The 24,535-nt window shown below is 25.5% G+C and overlaps 2 protein-coding genes across 2 annotated transcripts; both read right to left on the bottom strand.

Annotated features, from left to right (window-relative positions):
* Window positions 1-4,042: 4,042 nt before the first annotated feature.
* LOC109603893 (homeobox protein ceh-28-like) lies at window positions 4,043-7,446 on the bottom strand. Its single transcript, XM_020020390.2, has 2 exons — window positions 6,963-7,446; window positions 4,043-4,614 (listed from the first exon to the last, which is right to left on the bottom strand). The coding sequence occupies exons 1-2, from the start codon at window positions 7,330-7,332 to the stop codon at window positions 4,217-4,219; spliced, it is 768 nt and encodes a 255-aa protein (XP_019875949.2). The 5' UTR covers window positions 7,333-7,446; the 3' UTR covers window positions 4,043-4,216.
* Window positions 7,447-18,152: 10,706 nt separating this feature from the next.
* LOC109603892 (homeobox protein Nkx-3.2) lies at window positions 18,153-22,496 on the bottom strand. Its single transcript, XM_049967615.1, has 2 exons — window positions 22,166-22,496; window positions 18,153-18,948 (listed from the first exon to the last, which is right to left on the bottom strand). The coding sequence occupies exons 1-2, from the start codon at window positions 22,437-22,439 to the stop codon at window positions 18,326-18,328; spliced, it is 897 nt and encodes a 298-aa protein (XP_049823572.1). The 5' UTR covers window positions 22,440-22,496; the 3' UTR covers window positions 18,153-18,325.
* Between the last annotated feature and the right edge of the window lie 2,039 nt (window positions 22,497-24,535).

The raw sequence follows: 24,535 nt of genomic DNA, 5'->3' as shown, positions 1-24,535 counted from the left end.
AAATAAAAAAAATATTTCCTTGTATATATATTGATCAATTATATCATTTTTAAAAACTTTTGAAAAATATACAACCCTTAAAATAACTCTATGTTATAACAATTTTGAAGATTTGTTAACAAAAATGTATTTTTTATATTTCCAATTTAAATTAAAAATTTCAAAATTTATATAATATAAATAAATATTTATATTACATTTTATATATTTTTGTTTTTGATCAATTACCGTATCTTAGAAAACACTTTATAATTATATTATTTTAATTATTATATTATTGCTATGTTGGAAAAAGCTTGAAACAACTAAATAATACTATACTGACCGAATGTGAACAATTTCGAGAAGGAAGAACAGAAAACGACATACCCAACACTACCCAAGAAATTATCAGTCACTAACCTAATAAAATACTTAAAAGATATTCAAATGTATAATATATATATTCGCTAATAACTCTTAAGTGGTTAATGCGATTAAAAATAAAAAAAAAACTAAATAAGCGTAATAATTGAATAAAATATAATAATAAAAATCTAAATTTCTTAATCTAAACAAAAACAACAACTTGAACCAAGTTTTGACTAATTCACATTCTAATTATACACAAAAATTGATACAGAAACACATAAACATTTAATAAACAGATACTCCCATAAAAAATTGATAATTGGACATCCGTAATTTGTTCGTTGGACCATAATAACGTCGAGTGTTCGGTTCTCGGAGCCTGTGGTTTTCGACCGGTATCGCGCACACAAGAAAATAATATCAGATAAGTGTTCACAGTTAATAATCGGTCAAGTTGTGGACAGAAGAGACTTGGGGCGCCTCAATCGTACCGAGTAGCATGGGGGCCAAACGATATGCGCGACGGGGGGCGAGAGCCCACTGTTTATTCCACTGAAATCTATTACCTTTAATGTCTCTGGAAATTATCACACAATTTAACGTTCTGATTTCTGGGAAATTTATTAAAAAAACGTATAAAACCGTCGGCTTAAGTAAATTTTTTAATTTTAATTTAAGATAAGATCTCAACAGGAATGGTAATTTATTAGTGGTGCCAAATTCTGCTAATTGCATTCCGGTAATAACTTGCAGCTTCGTACAAACTTCAAATGGGCGAGACAAAAATTAAAACAAACAAAAACGACCAATAAATATAAATTGTAAGTGGAATAAATTCGTTCCCCAGTTTTTAACAGAGTTGTCCGTTCGGATATCACTTACTGGTTCCCAGTTGGAAATATCCTCTCCGCACGACCATTTAATGAGACGTATATTTATATTGTTTTTGATAAATCGATTCCGAACCGTATCGGTGTTTTTTTCGCGTGCATAATTTCGGCCGGACATTTATAAAATTCGGTAATTAATTGGATCGTGTGCTAACGCAGCGTGTTAAATATTAGCTACACGGACAAACGTATCCGGAATAAATCACGGCGAATTATTGATTTTTATCTGTTTTGTTCGTTTTTTTTTCCATCAATATAATAAGCCATAAACTGTATATCAATTAATAATTTTTAATTATGAAATATTCCGTTGTGTTAAATGTAAAAGTTTAGAATAAATAACTTGGATTGAAACTTAGCGCCATCTGGTACGTCTTTACTCAACTAAAGTGCGGCCCATCTATGGATCATAAGCCACACTACAAATGAATTCCAAAATGTTTTCTTTTTTAACAATTTGTTTTGTCTATTAAAAAGGAATCTATAAAATATTTTAATTAGGTTTAACCTGATATAGTAATTGAAAACTAGATGTCGCCAAACCGATAAGTTTGTTATATAGTAATATATTTAATAATATAAAATAATTGAAAATTGAAATGAGAAATTAAATTAATTAGGAAAAATGCCCGTTTTATGTATCAAATTGAACTCAATTACTAAAATATAAACTATACATACAAAAATAATATGTTAATATATATATATATATATATATATATATATATATATATATTAACTATATATATATATATATATATATATATATATATATATATATTAACATATTATTTTTGTATGTATAGTTTATATTTTAGTAATTGACACTATATATATATATATATATATATATATATATATATATATACTATATAATAATATATAATGTGGCTCATTTGAAAGCGGAACATTCCCATAAAAATTGTATTTTTTCAAGGGCATGAAAATATATACTTATTGACAAAATCTCTCAATATTTGGCCCAAAATCAAAACCTACGGAATAATTTTTTGGCATGAAATTTCAGAAAATCACAACAAATCTGGCTACTCCACAAATTTCATAAAAAATATATATATTCGTAATTTTGTGTAAAAAATAAAAATCATAATCTTATAAATTTACTTTGTTAATTACTAATATAATATTCCAATATTTTTGAAAAATAATTTATCCTATTTCGGCAGTTTAGGGGATTGGATGAAATATGAAATATTAGGTCATTTACATTGGATTTACTTTTTTTTAATTTTTATGAAGAGTTGCTCTAATTTCGTCGCAATAAAAATTGTTAATTTTTATGGCATCATTATCGTGACATGCTTATTTAATGAAATAAAAATTAGTCTCACAAGTATATATTGATTAGTATTTAAACAAAAAGAAAGTTGCCCTAATTTTGTCTGATACTATTTGATAGATACTCATTTCAAGAAGTGTTTAATTCGGTGGTGTAGTAAATTTTCTATAAAAAAATTGTTAGTATGACTTCCCCACTTTTCATGCTTAAAAATTGCCCTGTAAATTTTGGATTTAGGTCAAAAAACGTGATATGTTATCTATAAGTACATATTTTCATGCTTTACAGTTTGTCAAAATCGGACAAAAAATACAAATTTTATGGGGATGTGCTTGATTTATGTATACTATATATATATTAAATTGCAATTTTTATTATAATTGACATATCATTTAATAATTAATATTCTTTTAGTATAATATACATATATCTAATATTTATACACATTTAAAAAATTATATACACTGCGCATCCACCATTTTTTAACATACTCTGTTATCTTTGTTATTGAGCTGTCGGGGATAAACCTAACTTTAGTTGTTGTAATTTTTACAGGTTACCAAAAGTCACATGATAGACTTCCCTTATCTGTAATTTTAGTTTTTAATCTGTCATGTAAATATTACTCAGTTGACAGAAACGTTTCGAAAATAGGTAAATTTCTCCTAAAATATTTTACAAACAAATAAATAAACAAATATGCATATAATCTGAAGGTATTTCAACAAATCATATCCACTTGATTTTGTATTGTATGTAAATCACTTTCACTTCATTTAAACATTAAACCTCAAAAAAGACTCTGATAATAAAAATTAATCAAGAATACCTTTTTTTTCTTATAATGTGCAAAAAATATGAAAAGTTTAGTTGTCTTACAAAATATTCAGTGGAGAAGAAAACAGAGTGAGAAAAAGAGAAGAATCTGACCTACTGTATGATTATCTAAAAAGTTAATTACATTTTAATATAAGTATGTATTTTAGGATAATAAATAATAAAATTTGACGCAATTGGACTAAAGGTTACGAAAATATGAATTATGAAATTAAATTTCAGGAAAAACATACTTTTATTTAGTTATTTTCATTATTGAACATATTCTACCTACACCCAAGTTTTGACCACCTATTTTAATAATTCTTTGTATAAAACATACAAACAAGTTTCCTACTCAACAGCTAAATAACAAAAGTGACCTTATAGCAGACCGAGAGTAATATACTGTAAGATCGTAAGAAATCCTCCCCTCCCTAAAAAATATTGAGTGATATTACATATGGACCTCGAATAGAAATGTTTTCGATCTAATTAAATTTTGGCATAAAAGGTGGTCTTCTAATAATTATTTTTTATTCAAAGACATTGTTTAAAGAAAACTACTTGTCATATATTTGCAATTTTTATTTACATAAACTTAATATGTATATTTACAAAACTTGTATTAAAAAACTTAATAATAATCTGTACATAGAAACACTAAACATAAAAATAGCTTAAATCCGAGTGCACTTTGGTAACGCATATTAAATACTAATTTATTTTAAGTCTGTTATTTAAACTTATACAATAATAAAAGAACAAACCAACCAATCTCTTTAAAGCAGTCGCAATTTACCGGACGGACAATATCTACAAAAAAAACTCACTCAGAGTCAATCGGAAAACTCGTAAATCAACAATGGTAACCATATTCGTTGTACCTCAACCCCTCAACGCACCCAAAATCATTCACCCCATAAACGGGACTGTTCGTGAACATGTAGTTCGTCTGAGGCACCGCACAGAACGACGCATTGCCATCAATTTTTTTCTCCACTTCCGCCTTCTCGATCTTCTGCCTCTTGCACTTGTACCGCCTGTTCTGGAACCAGATCTTGACCTGAGTGGGCGTCAGCTTCAGCACTTGGGCCATTTGCTCGCGCTCGGGGGCCGACAGGTACTTCTGTTGCTTGAAGCGGCGCTCCAGCTCGTAGACTTGGGCCTGGGAAAAGAGGACGCGGGGCTTTCGCTTCGAACGTTGCCGTCCCGATTTGCGTAGTTCGGTTTTCGAGCTTGTCACTTGTTGAATTTCTGAAAACGAGAAAATGTTAAATTATCATGATATCAATTTCTTAAAGTATCTATAATTAATGTAATTAGGGAGAAATTACAAAAGATATTACAAATATGTTACGAAAATTTGAAATATTTTTATAATTTCGAATATAAAAATTGTGATGATCGAAATCTTTATCTAATAAATATTTAAAATAAAAAGAAAATAAGGAATTTTAAAAATTGGAAAATCTTAAAAATGTATAAAAAGTAAAATTTAATTTTTAAGTAAATTACTCAGATATAAAAAATAGTGTATTTCATATTTCAAAAATCTTAATTTTTCCATTAATCATAAATTACATTTTTAATATCAAAATTTTTAAAAAATATTAATTATTAAATTCTAAAAATTACTAAAATAGGATCACAAATCCTCTAAACAATGTAAAAAATATATATTTACATATTTAAATAATTACAAATAATTAATATTTTCAAAATTTAAACAAATTTCCAATTTTTCAAATGTTTATAAAATTTACACATTTTGAAGAATATAAAGAAAATATATTTTAGAAAACTATTACAAAATTAAATTAAAAAATTAATTTATTTTTAAAATTGAGATGAATTAGTCTTTATCTAATAAATATTAAAATAAAAAAACAGAATACTATAAATTGGAAAATCTTAAAAATGTATAAAATATATATTTCAATTTTTAAGTAAATTACTCATATATAAAAAATAGTGTATTTGATATTTCAAAAATGTTAATTATTACATTAATTGTTAATTACATTTTTATTATAACAATTTTTATAAAATATTAATTAATTTCTGATGAAAAACTATAATATGAAATTCTAAAAATTACCAATAAAAGGATACCAAATTGATAGATAACTTAAATAATAACAAATAATTAATATTTTCAAAATTTCAATAAATATCTAATTTTTGAAATATTTATAAAATTTACACATTTTGAAGAACATAAAGATTAGTTTTCTTAGAACATTAAGACAATTAACATTAATAGACATTAAATAATTAATATGTTTTAAAATATATAAAAATTGAGTGTTTATCTAATAAATATTAAGATAAAAAAATACAAAATATTAAAAATTAGAATATCTCAAAAATGAATTAAAAACAAAATTTAATTTTTAAGTAAATAACTTAGATATAAAAACTAGAGTAGGTTATTTAATATTTCAAAAATCTTAATTTTTACATTAAACACTAATTACAATTTTAAATGAAAGTTTTTATAAAATTTTAATTAATTTCTGATGAAAAACTATAATATAAAATTGCATAAAAAATTGTATATTTGAAAAATAACAAATAATTAATATTTTCAAAATTAAAAGAGATTCTAAAAAAAGATTCCAAATGGTCTAGACAATGTAAAAAAATATAAATTAACATACATATTTTCAAAATTTAAACAAATTTCCAATTTTTCAAATTGTTAAAAAATTTACATATTTTGAAAAACATAAAGGATCTTCAAATATAAATTACAAATTTAATTAATTAATATTTTCAAAATTATACAAATTTCCAATTTATAAAATGTTTAAATATTTTGAAGAATACAAAGAATATTTTTTAGAAAACTAAGACAAAACTAAAACAATCAAACAACTATAAAAATTAACAAAAAAATAATTTTAATATTTTATATTGAGTTTTTATAGAATGATATTAAAATTTTGACGATTTTTCATTTCAAACTATATAAAATATCTTGATTTTGAATAATCTTACTAAATAATGGATACAAATTATGATAAAAATAAAAAAACAAGATAATTTTAAGTTTTAATAGAAAACTTGACTAGCCTGAAGAATTTTAGAAATATAAGTTATATATAAAAATAGTCTGATATTAAAATATTAACTACTACTTTGATCTACGAAATAAGAAATAATATAAATTTTGTATAATTATACATATAAATATTTGTTATTTTTATACTTAAACAAAGATAGAGTTCTAGGGACAAAGAAAACAGTTAAATACCCCTCAAATTTAGTGGTTTCAACATTTTATAACTAAAAAAAGTAACAAAAAACTATTTCCGATGGATTGTCTGAAGCTCAATGTTCATTGATTTATGACCAGAAGGCTGAAGTGTCCATAAAATGGGTCTGTAAATCAACAATAACCAGCAATAAATACAAACATGTGTTATCCCCACGTTTATTTTTATTGTCTTTTCGTCACAGACAATTTTGAACGGACACAATGGGGAATCGCCACTTTCGAAAAGTTTAACATGTTTTCTTGTCATTAATTACTGTTAGTTTATAAATTTAGACTAAAGAACTTTGCTTATAGTATATTAATATACAAACTTTGTACTTACTTGGACTTTCAACTTTCTCGCACTCCTCCAACCTGGAATTGTCCATCGGATTGTTGTTGTACAAATATTGCGTCGTCGTACCTCCACCCGACATTTCGTATCCATTTCCGCAGTACCCGTAACTTTTGTCGTATCCATGTTCAATCGTTTCCTGCGTACTGTTCACGTACCCATAGTTGTACTGATCCGCGACATACGAAGGATCCCAATAGCCGGGCGGAGGATACAAAGGATCGGTGGGTTCCTTTTTCACGCCGTAATAACCGTCGTTCGCGATGTTCATGTTCAGGATGTCCTTCACCGAAAACGGGGTGTTCAATGTCGTGCTGGTCGTGTCGCAGGTCTGATAATCGTCGAATTGTTGCAGCATCTCTCCAATTAATTAAACAATTAACACAACCACTCGAACCAAAGTCGAAATTAATTATGCATTAAGTTCGTAATATTTTTAGAAGGATCTCCGGATGCACCACACACCACCCGAAAAAACCGACACGTCCTTAAGACACCAGTGTTTTAGGTTCATAATTTCCCATTAGGTTTCGTGACGTCGGACGGCTCCACCTCCTTGGACCAATGATGCTGGAGCTTCGGCCAATATTTGTCTTGGTGATTGATTGGAAGCGTTGCCCGGTTTTAATTGATTGTAATGTGTTTTTGATGTACGCTTAATTATACGTTTGGGTCGTGTGTATTTGTGTTTGTCTAATCACGTTTCGATTAACGTGAATTTCGTGTCCGGGTATTTAATATTGAGATAGATCGATTTAATATTAGTGTTGCTGCTCATAAATATGTGTAAATAATTATATTTAATACTACATAAACTTTAATACTTTGTAGTCAAGTTTAATTAATGAACTTGTTTATAATTTAATTTTTAAAAATAGCACATTTTTAAAAAATATATATAATAATAATATAATATATAGAAAAACGTTTTTAATTTTTATGTTTTAAATAAATAAACACTTAAAAATTATATTATAAAATTTCTAAGATAAAATCTAAAATTGCAAAAATACAAATTTAACTAATTTTATGGATCTACAAAAAAATATTACTATTTTCATTAAAATAGTAAGAAATTTTCATATTTCTTTTTACAAAAATTTTCATTTAAACTTGTAAAATTTATAAAAGTACATAAATTAGTAATTATAAAATAAATATTAATTTAGGCAATGGCTTTAATTTATTCCTTTATTTCACAAAGACGTTCAAGATGTATTCAAATTTTCGTTTAATTTATAATTACGACTACTTTTAATAAAACATTTTTTTTTAATTACTAAAATATTTAAATAATTCTTTATAATCAAAATAAGTTAAAATTAACAGAACCTCAAAAGGTTAATACCATAAAAATATAATTTTAATATTCTAATGGTATAAGATTATATGAATTAATATGATGAATGTGATTTCTTAAATTACTCATTTTTTCCACAGATGTATTTATAATTTAAATTACATTTTAAATTATAATTACGTCTATTATTATATTTATTTTATTTTTTATATGTTTTTGTATAATTCTTTATAACTTATTTAGTACATAAAAAATTGTAAAAAATAGATATATTAAAGTATAATAAGAATAATCAATATTTAATAAATACTAATAATATAAATTAATAAAATCATCTCAATTATGTAAAGGTTAGGTAATACAACAAAAATTATTATAATTTATCTACTCATTGTTTTAATTATCATAAACAAAAAGATAAAATTAATAAAAAAATAAAAAATATTTTTGATGTTTAATAATTTATCAAAAATAAAAGTTATAAAATAAAATAATAAATTTATAAAAATTATGAAATAATATAATATTGTAAATAATAATGTAAATTAGCAGAAATTTCAGAACATTCTGAAAGCCCAAAAAATTATATAATATAATTTAAACAAATCTACACTAAAAATTGTAATAAAAATTTAATTTATATTTTAATATTAATTAATATGATTTAATAATATCTTACTCATTTTTTCTTCAATCTTATCTTTATAAAATACATTAAAAATTGAAAAATAAAATAGAAATAATAAAGTATAATAAACAAAAAAAATATTTAATAATTACCAAAAATATAAATTAATAAAACCATCCCAATAATGTAAAGGTTAGGTAATAGAGCAAAAATTATTGAGAATTGTTATTTATATATTTTATATTAAAAACAACAAATCCAAATCGTGTTAAATTAAAAATAAGTAATATTTAAATATTACTAATATTATATTATTTAATATTAAATTAATAAATAAATTTATGATTTAAAACAAATATTTATTTAAACAAATCAAAAATGGGTTAAACTACATATCAAAATTTCATTTTAAACTACAAATAATATTCAAATAAAATATATTTAAAATTCTGGTTACTTAAATAAGTAATTCAAAACTAAAAATTAAAATTATATTTCATTCATTTTTTCAATATAAATATCAAGTCATAAATGTAGTAAAATTTTCATTTTAAACATTCTTTTCTGTTTTTAAAGCATTCTAAAATTTAAAATTTCTAAAATTATATATATAAAAAAAACTTTTTCCCAAACAAGATATATAATTTCATTCAATAATATTTATACAATATATTTTTTTTATTTTGTAATATCCTTATAATTTATTTTGTATCTACTCATTGTTTTAATTATTATAAACATAAAAGTTAAAATTAATAAAACATAATAAAAAATATTTTTGTTGTTTAATAATTTATCAAAAATAATAGTAATAATAAATACAATAATAAATTTATTAAAATGATCTAATAATATAATATAATATTATATATAATAAAGCAGATATTTTATATTTAAAAATAATATATTAATTTAAACAAATCGACACTAAAAGTTGTAGTAAAAATTTAATTTTAAGATCTAGTTGAAAATTAAAAGTAAGATTTATTAAATATTCTATAATTTTAATTATATTAATGTATATGATATTTTAAATTACTAATTTTTTCCACAATTTTTTTATATAATTCTTTATAATTTATTTTATACATCAAAAATTATAAAGAAATAGAAATAATGAAGTATAATAAAACATCAATATTTAACAATTACCAAAAATATAAATTAGTAAAATCATCTCATTAATATAAAGGTTAAATAATAGAGCAAACATTATTGAGAGTCGTTATTTATATATTTTATATTGAAAACATTATTCGCAGGCGTGTTTAATTAAAAATAAAAGATATAATAGAAGATATAATTAAAATTTAAATTTCCAAATAATTTATCAAAAATAATGGTTAAAATAAGAAAATAAATTTATTAAAATGATGTAATAATATGCTATATTATAAATAATAAAGTAAATTAGTAGAAACTTTATATTAAATGAGTTTTTAAATTATTAATACATTTTCCATTTTCCTGAAAATTTAGTATTTAAACATAATATATATTAAATTAAATAAATTGACATCAAAAATTCTAGTAAAAATGTAATTTTTTAAATTATAATTTCTTAAAAATTGTATTATTTTAATTTATATAAATTTGTAATTAAAAAAATATATTAATTTATCTATTCGGAATTCAGTATTAATAATAATACTAATTTTATACAAAAAAGTATCTTTTCTATTTCCCACAATTCCAAAAATTGTATAAAATTACGCAAATACCTTTTAACAGGAAAATTAATTTAAGCAACTACTATTTTTTCCACAAATGATTTTATAATTTTTTTCTTAAGAATCAAACTTCCTTCTTCCAAAATTTATAAAATTCTAATCATTCAGAATAAAAAATAATAAATAAATAGAAATTTTATATTAAATGAGTTTTTAAATTATTAATATTTTTCAGTTTTCTAGAAAATTCTGAAATCCCAAAAATTTATATGAAAAGTATTTAAACATAATATATATTAAGTTAAACAAATCGACACCAAAAAATCTAGTAAAAATCTTTTTTAAACTGTAATTTCTTAAACATTATATAATTTTAATTTAAAAAAAATATTAATATCACCTATTCGAAAGCCATAAAATAATAGAAAAGTATATTTTCTATTTCCTACAATTCCAAAAATTGTATACAATTACACAAATACCTAATTAACAGGAAAATTAATATAAGCAATTAGTATTTTTTCCACAAATAATTTTACAAATTTTCTTCTTAAGAATCAGTAACAGTAAAAAAATCATTCTTTCTTCCAAAAATTATAAAATTCTAATCATTCAGGATAAATAAGTCTAATATTAGAAAAATTGGATCTATTATATTAAATTTAATTATGTCAATTATAACAATTTTTATAGGAAGCAACTCTGTTTCTCACGGACCATTAATATGAAAGATATACCAAAAAATCAATAAACTGTTACAAAAATTTATTAAAATTGACAAATTATAATGTATTTCAAAATTAATTGTTACCATTATTTACTTTGTCGAAAATTTCCTGTGACACTTTAATATTTAACCAACGTCAACCGTATAATCGATTCATTGAGGAAGAAAATTGGCCAAAGCAGCCACAGGAATAACAACAATAATCCATCACATTTGTAAGGTGAGAATTGTTTTCGTTGTAAAACAGTCAGCCTGTATCAACGCACAATGGCCCATTTCTTGGTCCATTACCGTTCCTATTAGTCCGGTCATCTGGTTTATGTACCGCGGACGTAAAAACCGAGAGCCCCACAGAAAACACAGCATGTCGATGCCGACGCGTTTGGCGCCACCGACTCCACGTTTCACACAGACGAAAGCGGCCGATTTCCACGAGATTTAATGCACCGACCGGCCCGTTATGTTGTGCATGCTTTTTCTGACGATTGTTTTATGTTCCGATTTATCTGGTCCGGCGATACCGTCGGCGGCGTTTTTAGCAGCAGCGATCTGACGGTTTCATAAATCGCTACCGGATTCTGTGCATGTGGTAAATGTTACCCGATCTAAAATCGGAGTGGAAAACAACAAAAAGGAATTCATGAATGATACGCGTATTACGACATTAGATGAAATTAAAATGTGACCTGCAACTTAAACTTAAATTTAAAACTGTGATTAAAAGGAGTAACAAAAAATTATGACTCAATAATATTGAGAGTGCATGCAAGTCATTTTTTGCGCCGTCCGCAAAATAGAGACGCCACTAGCACAACACAATACGTGTAAAGTGTCAGAAGATGAAAAGTGGCCAATTTGTTATCTAAGTCTAGTCTGGGCGGCACCCCGACAATTATCTGCCAAAATTATATGACACTTCGCATGTAAATACCCAAACGCACACACTGTGTGTGAGTGGATGTTGAGGAGGCGCCACGCAACCATCTCCGTGTGAAAGATGTCTTTCTGCAGCCACAGACCGAGATTTATTTATTGCGCACCCCGCTACGCAACAAAAAAATACTCGAATCGTTTCGGAATCTAAACAAATATCTGACACATATTTCGGTAAGTGGTTTGTAATTGATTCCGGATGGAACGGAATGCGATATATTACTTTTTAATGGGGGACCGCATAAACAATTTCGGTTCGTATATAATGTAAACATATAGGACACAATAAAACTTAACATTAAACTAATGAAGGAAATATTGAACACACAAAAATGAACGTTAGTATAAATAGCAACTGATTCATCAATCCTGTGTGTTCTATTAAATATCGAGCGAAAACCTCAAGTAGTTAGCACCAGATCACCTTTTAACCTAAAAGCTTTTGGCACCGGCCTCTCGATAATCGAGATACACCGACATCTGAAAGATTAACCCTTCCGTTACACCGTCTTCTATCTAATATATGCCCGCGATTCATTAATAAAATGCATTCGTTCAGATAACTGCATTTATTAATTTCCAGCTGGACGTTCCGGCGTTTAAAAAATATGGTTCAAACAAACTATGCGACCTTTTCGTTCAGCCCTTGTGTTAATTATAAGCAAACCGATGAGTAATAGTCGTTTTCATTTATGGGTGAGCTCGGTTGACGTTCCACACGCTTCTGAGGCTGGATCGTGAGAAAAGCCCAAGAAATGCTAAGTGGGTACGTAGTTTAGATAACGCACTGTGGTTTATTGTGTTTGGTCGGAGGGGTTAGTATTATCGGCGGACATAACTTTGTAGATTATGTTACCTATGTGTGGTGCATTAAACAAGTGTACTTGGATTCGTTTTAGATAATTTTTATCGAAAACACGAGTAAAAAATTAATTGTTAAAGTATGCATATATAAAAAATATTCAAATTTTTACTTTTTAGTTGTTTAAAAATGTAAACGAAATATACATTTTTAACAACATTATTTAAATAATACAAAATATAACATTATAAATTTCTAATAATAAATATATAATTTTTATTATTATTATTAGAATTTGTATTTATACAGTACACAAAACTTTCGCATAATAGCATTTATTTAAAAACCTACTGATGTTTAAATGTTCCATAAAACAATATTAAAATTAGGAGAACATGAGAAAATTCAATGTTTAATAACTCATCAAAAATTTATTACAGTTAATTTATTTTAAAAATTAAATATTTAAGAAGCATTACAAATTTATTATTATTTTGAATTTATATATTATATATACACCTAATTCTCTTTATACACTATAGATACGTTCCCAAAAATATCATGTAAAAAAATCGTGTAAAGAAAGATTTAGGTGTAAACAATATTAAAAAATTCTTGTTAGGGTTCACAAATTATACCTTGAAAAATATATACAAAATTCATAGAATATTGAAAATGAAAACCTTATTGTTTATTTTTTTATCTTAATTAATTCATTTAAAATTTAAATAAAATAAAAATTATTTAGAATATAACTCCAGAAATTACATTAAGTTTGATATTTGAATAATGGATTACCATGTATATTTTTGCATTTTTAAATTCTTCCAGTAATTACAAATAAAATGGTTATATCAAACTATCGTTTCTTGGAAAAATCTTTTTTTTTATTTAATTTAATTATGCTAAGATATACATGGTGTTTCACTGAAAATAAGTTACTTTTTATGATACACAAAATTAAAAGTACCTAATAATGAACAGTCTGCATAAAATTTGGGAGTACTAATAATGTCTCCTTATAGGATGAACCTTGGTTGACGTGTATGCCAAAAACGAACTTTTCAGCATCAAAATTGGTAGTTTTTAGTTATACCATCCATGTATCAAAACTGTAAGAAAAAAATAATAACTCAAAAAGTATTTACTTTTTATTACATGTAAAATTTAAAAATCAAAAATTTTCAGGATGTTCCTTTGAAAATAACGAAGTTGATGTCACTTCCGGTAAAACCGAAAATACAATTAGGAAAATAGTCTATTTATAATTGCTATAAACATAACAAATAAATATCTTTTTCCGTTCTACATAAATTTCTAATTAATAAGTTAATTATCAATTATCATCAATATCAATAATCACCCTATACAATATTTATATTATTATATATATTATAAATAATTCATTATTAGAATTTGTATTTTATGTCATTATTAACGTAATTTAGTATAATTCCTACAATTTACTTTTAACTTTAATTAATTATATACAGTGTAGCCTATTTGAAAGTGGGACGCCACCATAAAATTTGTATTTTTTGTTTAATTTTGACAAACTCATTTTTAATTGTAAAATAAGAAAATAATAAAATGTCACATTTCTTTAGTCTAAATTCGAAACTTACAGGGTTATTTCTAGCATGAAAATTGAAGAAATCATACTAACTTTTTATAGCAAATCGAACCACATCACAGTATTAAGCATCCACTGAAACGGATATACATATATCAAATTTCACAAAAAATTATTCAAATTCATGGTAAAATTAAAAATCATTTTCGTCTTATAAATTTATTTTTTTAATCAAGTTGTTTTTCAATAAACTATCAAAAATTATCTTATTTTTCCATAATTTTTAGGAATTTTATTCTAACATTATTATACTAATTCTACTATACTTATACTAATACTTTTAAAACTCAGTGCAAGTGAGAAAGATAACCCCGAACTTAAGAAAAATATTCTAATATTCTTGAAACACATGACATATTGTGTATAAGTACATATTTGCACGCTTTACAATTGAAAAAAAAAAATGTTAAAATCTGAAAAAATACAAATTTTATGGGGGAGTCCCGTTTTAAAGTGAACCACACTGTACATAAAATTTAATTGAAATTATGTTTTGTGGATTAAGATAGTATAATTTAATTTAAAATATTTATAATAAAATTGTTTAAATAATTTAATAATATAATAATTAATTAATTAATTAATCAATAAGTCCTTACAATGTACTTTGTACTTTAATTAATTATATACAATTAGTATTTTTTTTTTAATTTTAACATTTTTTTCAGTTGTAAAGCATGAAAATATATATTTATGGATAAAATGTCCCTTTTTTATGCAAATCCAAAATTTACAGGGTAATTTTTAGGCTTGAAAATTGAAGAAATCATTTTTTGTAGAAAATCGAATTACACCACAATATTAATATTAACCACTGAAATTGATATATTTTGAATTTCATAAAAAGTTAGTTAGTTCTGTGGTAAAATTAAAAATCATATTTTACTTATATATTTAGTTCTTTGATAAACAGTCAAAAATTATCTTATTTTTCAACAACTAGTACCCCAGTACAAGTAGGAAAGATAACCACGATCATACGACAAATATGAAATACCATAAATGCCTTGAATTGAATAGTGGATTGAGGAAGTAAATAAAATTTGGATATTAAGAAATTAGTATAAGTATAATATTGAAATTATTATTATGTTCTAAACGTGACATAGTGTGTATAAGTACATATTTTCATGCTAGAAAATTGAAAAAAAAGTATGTTAAAATCGAAAAAAAAATTGCAAATTATATGGTGGTATCCACTTTCCAGTGGGCCACACTGTATGTAAAATTTAAATGATTTAAAAATTGTTTTGTGAATTAGCAAAGTGTAATTTAATTTAAAATATTAGTAATAAAATTGTTTTAATAATTTCATAAAATTATAATTATATTAAATTATTAATTATTGTAATTTGTATTTGATTCTTATGTTAATATTAAATCAAACACAAAACTTTTCTATAACTCCATATGACTTACTTATTATTTTTTTATTTAATTAATTTAAAAATATAATTGAAATCAAAATCATGTTCATGTAGTCAATGTTAATATATTTATAATAAAATTATTTTAATAAACCAATAATTTCTGTAATTTCTGATAGTTTATTTTACATCTTTGTATTTTTTGTTTTAAAACTTTTAAAATTTTAAATGGTATTGAAATAAATGAAAACCGTAACCATTTAACTACTCAAATTAAATTTTTTTTATTGTGCGCCCATTCTAGAAAAGCATTTGCCACATATTTAATTCAATATTTAAAAAAGATAAAACAATTTTTATAAATTGATTAAGATTGTGCTTTATTATCAGTTTAATCTAATAATTTTTTATGAACCTTAGTGCATATTTATGTGACAACTATCACAGTATGCAACTAAGTTAACACCATAAGTTTTCAATCTGTTCAAAACGCATTAGCATCATCTATCGGACAACTTATCAACATAAAAAAATTTCTACTACTCACCTCTAGATGGCTGTAGAGTAATAAAAATTAAATTTCTATCAAAAAGGTTAGTAAACTTAATAATATAAATTGATGATGTCGCAACTATATTTCAAAGTTTTATTTAAAAAGATTTATAATAAATAAACAAACGTCACACAATTTATAATTTTCATTCAACAAAACATAAAAACGATTCGAATTAAAATCATGACGATCGTTTATAAATGATATATAAATATTTTTTTTACATATTACAATTTTTTTATATAAATTATTCAGTGAAATTTATTTTTTTAAGCAAACGTGTGAAATAAAATAAGTGTTGTTTTTATTGCGCCACATGTAGAAATGCTCTAGTCAAAAATAGAGTTTATTTTTTCAACCAGCGTCGCCACACAAGTCACCTATTCTGCACAAGCATCAATAAACATTCATAAAATGGTCGTTCCTCGCTCAAGTGCTGTGCACATGGCAACACTCATAATTTAAGTGTAAACAATATGAAATTACCGACGCACATAATCACCACCATATTAAGTTACCCCCCCGTCCACTTTTTATCCAACGCTAAACGGTTTCGTATTAACCCCCGCCGTTTTCGCAGAGAATAGACGACAAATTGTAGTAAATTACTGTGTCGCAAAAGGCAATCTTAAAATACTCTTCATGTATACTTATTCAAGAAACTTTATATATCCGCTCCGTGAAAATTATCACATGAATTCAACGAATCTGGCGCTTAAAAGGCGCAATCGGAAAGTTGCCGGAAATTCACCGTTTAGCACCGTCCAAACTTTAACACAACAGAAAACGAACGTCGACGATTAAATTAAAATCCCCTCAACATCAATCAATCAATATCATCATGTTGTTGGACGAGTACGCGTTTTCCGGTGCGGTCGAATTACCGTCGCTCGCAAAATTCATTTCACTTCGTCTGTTTACACTAGATGAAAGGCTATTAGGGCACAGCAAGAGGTGATCTGTGTTGTAAACAAAAGTCAACGCGGAGACAACTTAAAAGCTGATCGTTCAAAGAGGATCCCCATTGTTTTGAATCGGTTGCCCGTTCGGCTTAATGGCTATTTATTTGCCAATGTACATTAGCGACATTTTATTGAATCTATGAATAACTTTTCCGGCGCGTCGATTGATTCTAGAAAAATGTTTGCATCTAATCCTGACGTTGATGGGAACAAGTTTTCGTTTGAATATTTATTAAGGGATTTTTTCAAACAATGTTTTAAATATACCATTAATTTTAGCATGTGGAAATATTTTAATTATTACTTAGTAAACATACCCATCTGTTTATAAGTGGGGAATGTTAATTTATTGGTTTTATAACTGAATTAATTAAGTGATAAAATTAATTCTTAAAAACAAAATACACTTTTAAAAATATATTTGAAGGCTTAGAATACACATTAGGAATACAAAATTTTTTTTGAAATCAAGGATATGTAATTAAAACTATTTTTATAGTAAAAAAATATATAATGAAAACACTAATAACTGTTATACTGATTTATTTTTCATACACACAGTGCGCTAATTTTATAAATATGTATTTGGTTGAGTGAATTATATTTACATCTTTTTACATTATTTTACAATAAATAAGAACCTAATTATTGCACTTAAATGAAAGGCTAAACCTAATATGTACAAAAATATCACGAATCAAACTTAATATCAACCTAGGTGAGTGTCGATTGTCATACAAAAGTGAAACTACTCATAATCCTATCAGTTTCCTCCCTTAATTTTGTTCCCTGCTTTCAGGACTAATATCGTCCTCAGTCTGCGCCAAATTCCCCAAAAGTGACGGATGGTAATAATTAAAATACGGAAACAGCTGCATGGAATTCGTGTACTGCTGACAGAGGCTGATCATGCTCTCCTGCAACGTTTTGGGGTACTTCTGACCCATCGTCTTGTTCAACTGATCATAAACGAAGAACTCCCCCTTCGGCTCGCCGTAGAACCCACCTTTGGGATAAACCGGCTTCTGCTGCAGGAAAATCGGCACGTCGTCCTTGACCAGGACCTTGACGGCCACCTTCCTGGCGTTCTGGCCCATCAGATTCGATTCCTGCATCTGCAACTGCTTCCTCTTGGTCTTGTAGCGCCGGTTCTGGTACCAGATCTTCACCTGGGTCTCGGTCAGCTTGAGAGCCTGGGCCAGATCGGCCCTTTCCGGTCCGCTCAGGTAACGTTGCTGGCTGAAACGGCGCTCCAATTCGAAGACCTGAGCGTGCGTGAACGCGGCGCGCGATCTCTTCTTGCGGTTGGGTTGGCTGGCGTCGCGCACCGACTCGTCCGATTGGCTGGGCGATGCGTAGCCCGACGGGATCGACGCCACGCTAGGCAGCGGTTCTGAAACTGAATTTTCATCGTTGAACACCATCAAATTGTTTCAAAAATGTTGCTGTTTTTTTATTAGTTCCTTCCCCAAAATGTCTCTTAATTTCTTCATTTTTAACTCAGATCTCCAAACATAGTTTTCATTATACAAATATGTTAAAATTCAATCAATATCCAATGACAAATTATTAACTAACAATCGAAGAAAAGTGTGTCAATAACCCGAACTCGAAAATTAATAAACTAATGCAAAAACACATTGAAAATCGACCCGTGCCACTAATTTTTAAGGGGAAGGGAATCGATGTTAACAAAGTGTTTTTCTCAATGCCCTAATGTGTTTGTAATGAACGTTATAAATCTTTTGTGTTGGGAAAAACGGTTATTTTATAAGCAATTACTGGAATTAAGTAACACGTAAGTAAAGTACAAAAAGCTTTTAGCCTGAAAGCCACAATGAAGAATTGCAAAACGATGTACCAGTTTGTGGCGGACACCATTTTCATTAATGTGTCACCGGTTGACATTTTTATTTTCGACCCGAAAATTATTAAAATACTCCTAACGAACATGCTGATCTATTTTCGTCGTGTTGGTTTTTAGACACAAAAAGCTTGAGGTATTAAAGGTTTTTTAATAATTAAAATTCATTAGGTAATAATAAAGGATTTTTCTTTTATTTTCTTCTTTCTCAGTTTTAAACAAAAATCTTCACATTTAAAAAATTTAAGCTAAAGAAATTAATATTTATTAATATATTAAAATTGAAAGCGAAATAATCTGCAGAACTTAAATATAAATAATTATTACTATAAATTTAATTATTTACAGATATTAATTATAAAAAATATATTTAATTTATTGATTATTTAATTAATAATTTTCATTATATTTTTTACATTACTGCACAACAGAAAAAATATTAAAATATTAATTTTTTAATATATAAATGATAATAAATTAAAGAATAAAAAATTTAAGATTTCTTAGACGCAAAATTTTTATATTAAAAATTTTTTAATAATTGAAATTTATTACTTAATAATAAAAGTTTTTTATTTCATTTTCTTATTTTTCAGTTTTAAATTAAAAACTTCACATTAAAAAACTTTTAACTAAACAAATTGACATTTGTTAATATACTAAATCGAATGAGAAAATTAATACTAAAATAATCAACAAATTATATATTTTTTATAATTATAATAAATAATTAAATTTGATATATTTTATGATTATTTATTTTTATATACAGCAATTTTTTTAATAAATAAATGATAAATTAAAAATAAAAAATTTGAGAGTTCTTAGATGTAAAATATTTATGCTATAGATTTTTTAATAATTTTAATTTATTAGTTAATAATAAAAGTTTTTTCTTTTATTTTCTTCTTTCTCAGTTTTAAATTAAAAAGTTCACATATTAATAATAAAAAATACATTTAATTTGTTGATTATTTTATTATTACTAATTTTTTTATATTTGTGTACAACAAAATAAAATATTAAAATCGAAATCTTTTTAATGTATAAATGATACTAAATTAAAAAATAAAAAATTATGAATTCTTAAATGTAAAATATGTATGCTATTAAAGAGTTTTTAATAATAAATTTTATTTCTTATATTTTCTTTTTTCTCACTTTTAAATCAAAAACTTCACATTTAAAAAATTTTAACTAAAGAAATTGATATTTGTTAACAATTATCACCATAAAAAATAGCAAATTTAAATAAATATATTTAATTTGTTGATTATTTTATTACTAATTTTCAGTTTATTTTTAATATTTATGTACAACAGAAAAAATAATAAAATCGAAATATCATTTTAATAAATAAATAATAATAATTAAAATATAAAAAATCTAAGAGTTCTTAGACTCAAAATATTTATGCTATTAAAGAGTTTTTAATATTTTTTTCTTTATTTTCTTCTTTCTCAGTATTAAAAACTTTTAACTAAAGAAACTAGTATTTGCTAATATAGTAAAATTGAATGAAAAATAATTTACAGTGCTTAAATGTAAATAATTATAAAATAATAATAATAATTATAAAAAATATCACATTTAATTATTATATTATTAATGAAAAATATTTGTTGATTATTTTATTACTAATTTTCACTATATTATTTTATATTTCTTTACAACAGAAAATATAAAATTGGAATATCTTTTTAACATATAAATGATAAAAAAAAATTAAGAATTCTTAGAAGTAAAATATTTATGCTTTAATAACTGAAATTTATTAGTTAATATAATAATAATGTTTTTTTTTATTTGCTACTTAAACCACAAACAAATTTAAACTGAAAAAGATATTTGCTAATATACTAACTAAATTGAATGAAAAATAATTTGCAGAACTTATATAGCTTAATTATTATCATAGAAATGCTAAATAAATCAAATTTAATTATTTGCAATTATTATCAGTAAAAAATCGATTTACTAAATATTTTAAAATTAATGTTTCCTAAATATTATATATAATTTTAACATTAGTTTTTAATATTTCTGTCAACAACAGGACAAAAAATATTAAAATATAAATATTTATATAATTTACTAAAAATAAAAAATTAATAAAAACTTAAAAATTCTTATTTTATAAAGGAAATCCGTGTTTCTAATTATTTTTATTTTATATTAACAATATTTAACAATAGTATTTAAAGTATTATTTAATTCAATATAGAATAAAGTTAAAATTTAAGTAATTTATAATGAAAAATTTCATAATTTTTACAAATACATTTACAAAATGTATTAATAACCTCTACTATATTATTTTTAAAAGTATTTTTCTGAATTGTTTCTATTAATAACAGATAAAATATGGAAATTATTAATTTAAACGAAAAAAATGATTTATTATAATTTTATAATTTATTAATACAAAATAAATAAAAAAACTTTTTTTAATACATCAAGCCTATAGAAAATCCAAATATTTTTTAAAATATTATGAATTTAATTTTATGTCAAATAAGAAAAGAATTAATTAATACTCATTTAATGATTATTAATTTTTTGTAAAATATAAAAAAAAAATAATTCAATTTAATTTACACATTACTATTATTAATGTTCATCCACCCAACTTATTTTTAAAATAATTTTAGAAATGGTAACTGAAATATTCATTTGTACTTTTCAATAGAGATACATTTTCTTTCTAAGTACCTTTTCCAAAATTATAAAATAATTAAAAACACATAATTACCATCTGGTGTCCTTTGACTCTTGGACATATCCAAAGCGGCCTCCTGCACATCATCCTCGTCCTCCTCCTCTTTATTCCTCCTACTCAAAATATCGTTTATCGAAAACGGCGTTACGGTAACCGCTGAACTCTTCTCCATATTCGAGGCAATAATCCGTTCCTCCTCCATGTCAACACGTATCACTCCAACGCACAAATTCTCTAAAAATCGGGTGGGCCGATCAAGGACCTGTGCCTTGTACAAAATTTCAAGTACAACTGAGACGCGGCTCATCAACTAAATTATTTCTGACAAGACTCCCAACGCTCGCTCCTTGTCCCACACGTGGTTCCGTTCCGCATCTGTCGCTCCTTTCCGTCGCCGGTGATTTGATTTGTTAGGGGTGGGACTAAAGTGATCCGTTTACAAGTTTAATTGCCGTCGTATCGTATGCGATTTATCGTTCTCGGATAGAGCAAAAATTGATTCAATCACAACAAAATATTGAAATTTTTGTTGTACATGTTTAATCGATAAAAATTAACTTCGAACCGGATACACCGGTCGAGTGGAGATGACGAAAGGGTTTCGTTGACACGTGCCAAAGCTTTCAGGAGTTATTATAGCGTCCCCGGATTTAACAAATTGAATTTCCGATTGCGATTGTCTAAAAAGTTTTGTTCTATTCGGGTTAATTGCGTTCGAGGTGGAGGACAGTCAAATTTCCGGAGTCGGACCCAGAACGCAACCCCAATCCAACAATTTTACATTTCTATCATTTTTGACGAAAATTTTGTCGTCGTTGTGATTTTTAACACGACATCCAAGTCTCTGTTTAATTCAGATCAATGTTCCAGTTGAATTATGCACTAATTTTTCCCACGTCATTAGCAATGGGATCCACTTAGCCGGACGATGGTTTCGGTGCGTTCGAGCGCGACCGCAAACGCCCTTCGAATAATATTTAGGCATTTGGGTGGCGGCTCGTTAAATATGCCACATGCACATTCTTTGTGTTTGGCTAAAGAACGGTATTGTTCCGCGGCTCCTGATTACACGCAGGGACCCGTCCAAGCGCGAATCTTGTCATTAGCGTCCTTTCGGCCCTCCACCGTCATCCACCATTGCGATCAATCTTACAATACACCCTCGAAAGGACTTCGATGCTTTCGCATCTCTTGCTAGGTTCAGTTGTAATGCAACCATAATTTGTGTGATAAAGATTATATTTTGTACAGGGTTTATAGATAAAGAGTGCTGTTCGAGGTGGTGGTCATAATTAAAAACATTTAGTAAAATATACTTAAAATATGAATTGGTATAAGTATTACTTGAATTTTCAGTTATTGTTGTTTATTATATACAAGAAGTTAATTTAATTCTATTGTTCAAAAAATTGCCTACTTTTTTATTTTTTAGTTGACAATATTATGACAATTTTTTACTTTTTGGTCTTTCATTGCTCTCTGTTATATTATGCTTACTTAAACATTGGTCGAAGTGAAACTGTAAGAAAAATTAGACTGAAAGGAACAAGAATAGCTCGCCAACTCAAAAAGTCAATAATTTCCTCTATTATTGAGAAATGTAGAGAAATTGGAGAAAACATAACTACGAAAATATGTATGTCAGTTTGAAAAACTTGAAGAAAATCTATAACTAAATAATTCAAATGTTAATAAACAATCTAATCTCAGCATCAACTGAAAAAGCCAAACTTATTGAAATTAGTTGAAGGACGTGAGATGATGGTTAGTGGAGAGTTTAATTCACACCAGATCTATAAGAAAAACTCCGGTTTTTACTAAAAATGTGAAAATCCAATTTTGACTTGCTTAGAATTAGATACCCTGGACCACAGAACAGTGGGGAGTTTAAATTTAATTTATATAAAAATTATGGTTCTGTTTATATTAAACATCCTACAGGGACAAATTTACATTAAAAGTTTCTTATATTCGCATCATTTGCTTACATATATGGTGCTCTTAATAAATGTGTTTCAACATGAAATTGATCCCAAACACAAATCCAAAATCATGACGGATTTATTAATTTGCCCGTCCCAATCTCCAGACATCATTTGTATAAAAATCATGTTTATAACCAAATACGACATAAAAATTTTACAAATATAAATGACCTCATCACAGCAATTCAAGAAGCATGAAAGAATATAAACTTGGTGTATAGAAACAAAAAGGATATTTAAAAGTGTCAATATTAAATTAAATAACGATGATTTAAATATTAAGATCCATTTCAAAAATAAAATTGCCATATTTATGTCCAGCTCAATTATGAACAATCTTATAGAATGTGAATATAGTAAATTTTATATAACTGTAAGAAACAACAATAGTAAATTAATATTATTTTAAAAGTTCACA

This window comes from Aethina tumida, chromosome 5, assembly GCF_024364675.1.
Source record: "Aethina tumida isolate Nest 87 chromosome 5, icAetTumi1.1, whole genome shotgun sequence".
In the NCBI taxonomy this organism is placed as follows: Eukaryota; Metazoa; Arthropoda; class Insecta; order Coleoptera; family Nitidulidae; genus Aethina; species Aethina tumida.
Note: the sequence above shows the minus strand (reverse complement) of the source record. Positions and strands in the feature narration are given on the sequence as shown.

Bases quoted from the DNA above. Each gene is read 5' to 3' on its own strand.
- LOC109603893 (XM_020020390.2), bottom strand. From the start codon at position 7,332: ATGCTGCAACAATTCGACGATTATCAGACCTGCGACACGACCAGCACG. The intron at 4,615-6,962 runs GTAAGTACAAAG...TCTCGTTTTCAG, and splicing joins CGAGAAAGTTGAAAGTCCAA to AAATTCAACAAGTGACAAGC.
- LOC109603892 (XM_049967615.1), bottom strand. From the start codon at position 22,439: ATGAGCCGCGTCTCAGTTGTACTTGAAATTTTGTACAAGGCACAGGTC. The intron at 18,949-22,165 runs GTAATTATGTGT...ATGAAAATTCAG, and splicing joins GAGTCAAAGGACACCAGATG to TTTCAGAACCGCTGCCTAGC.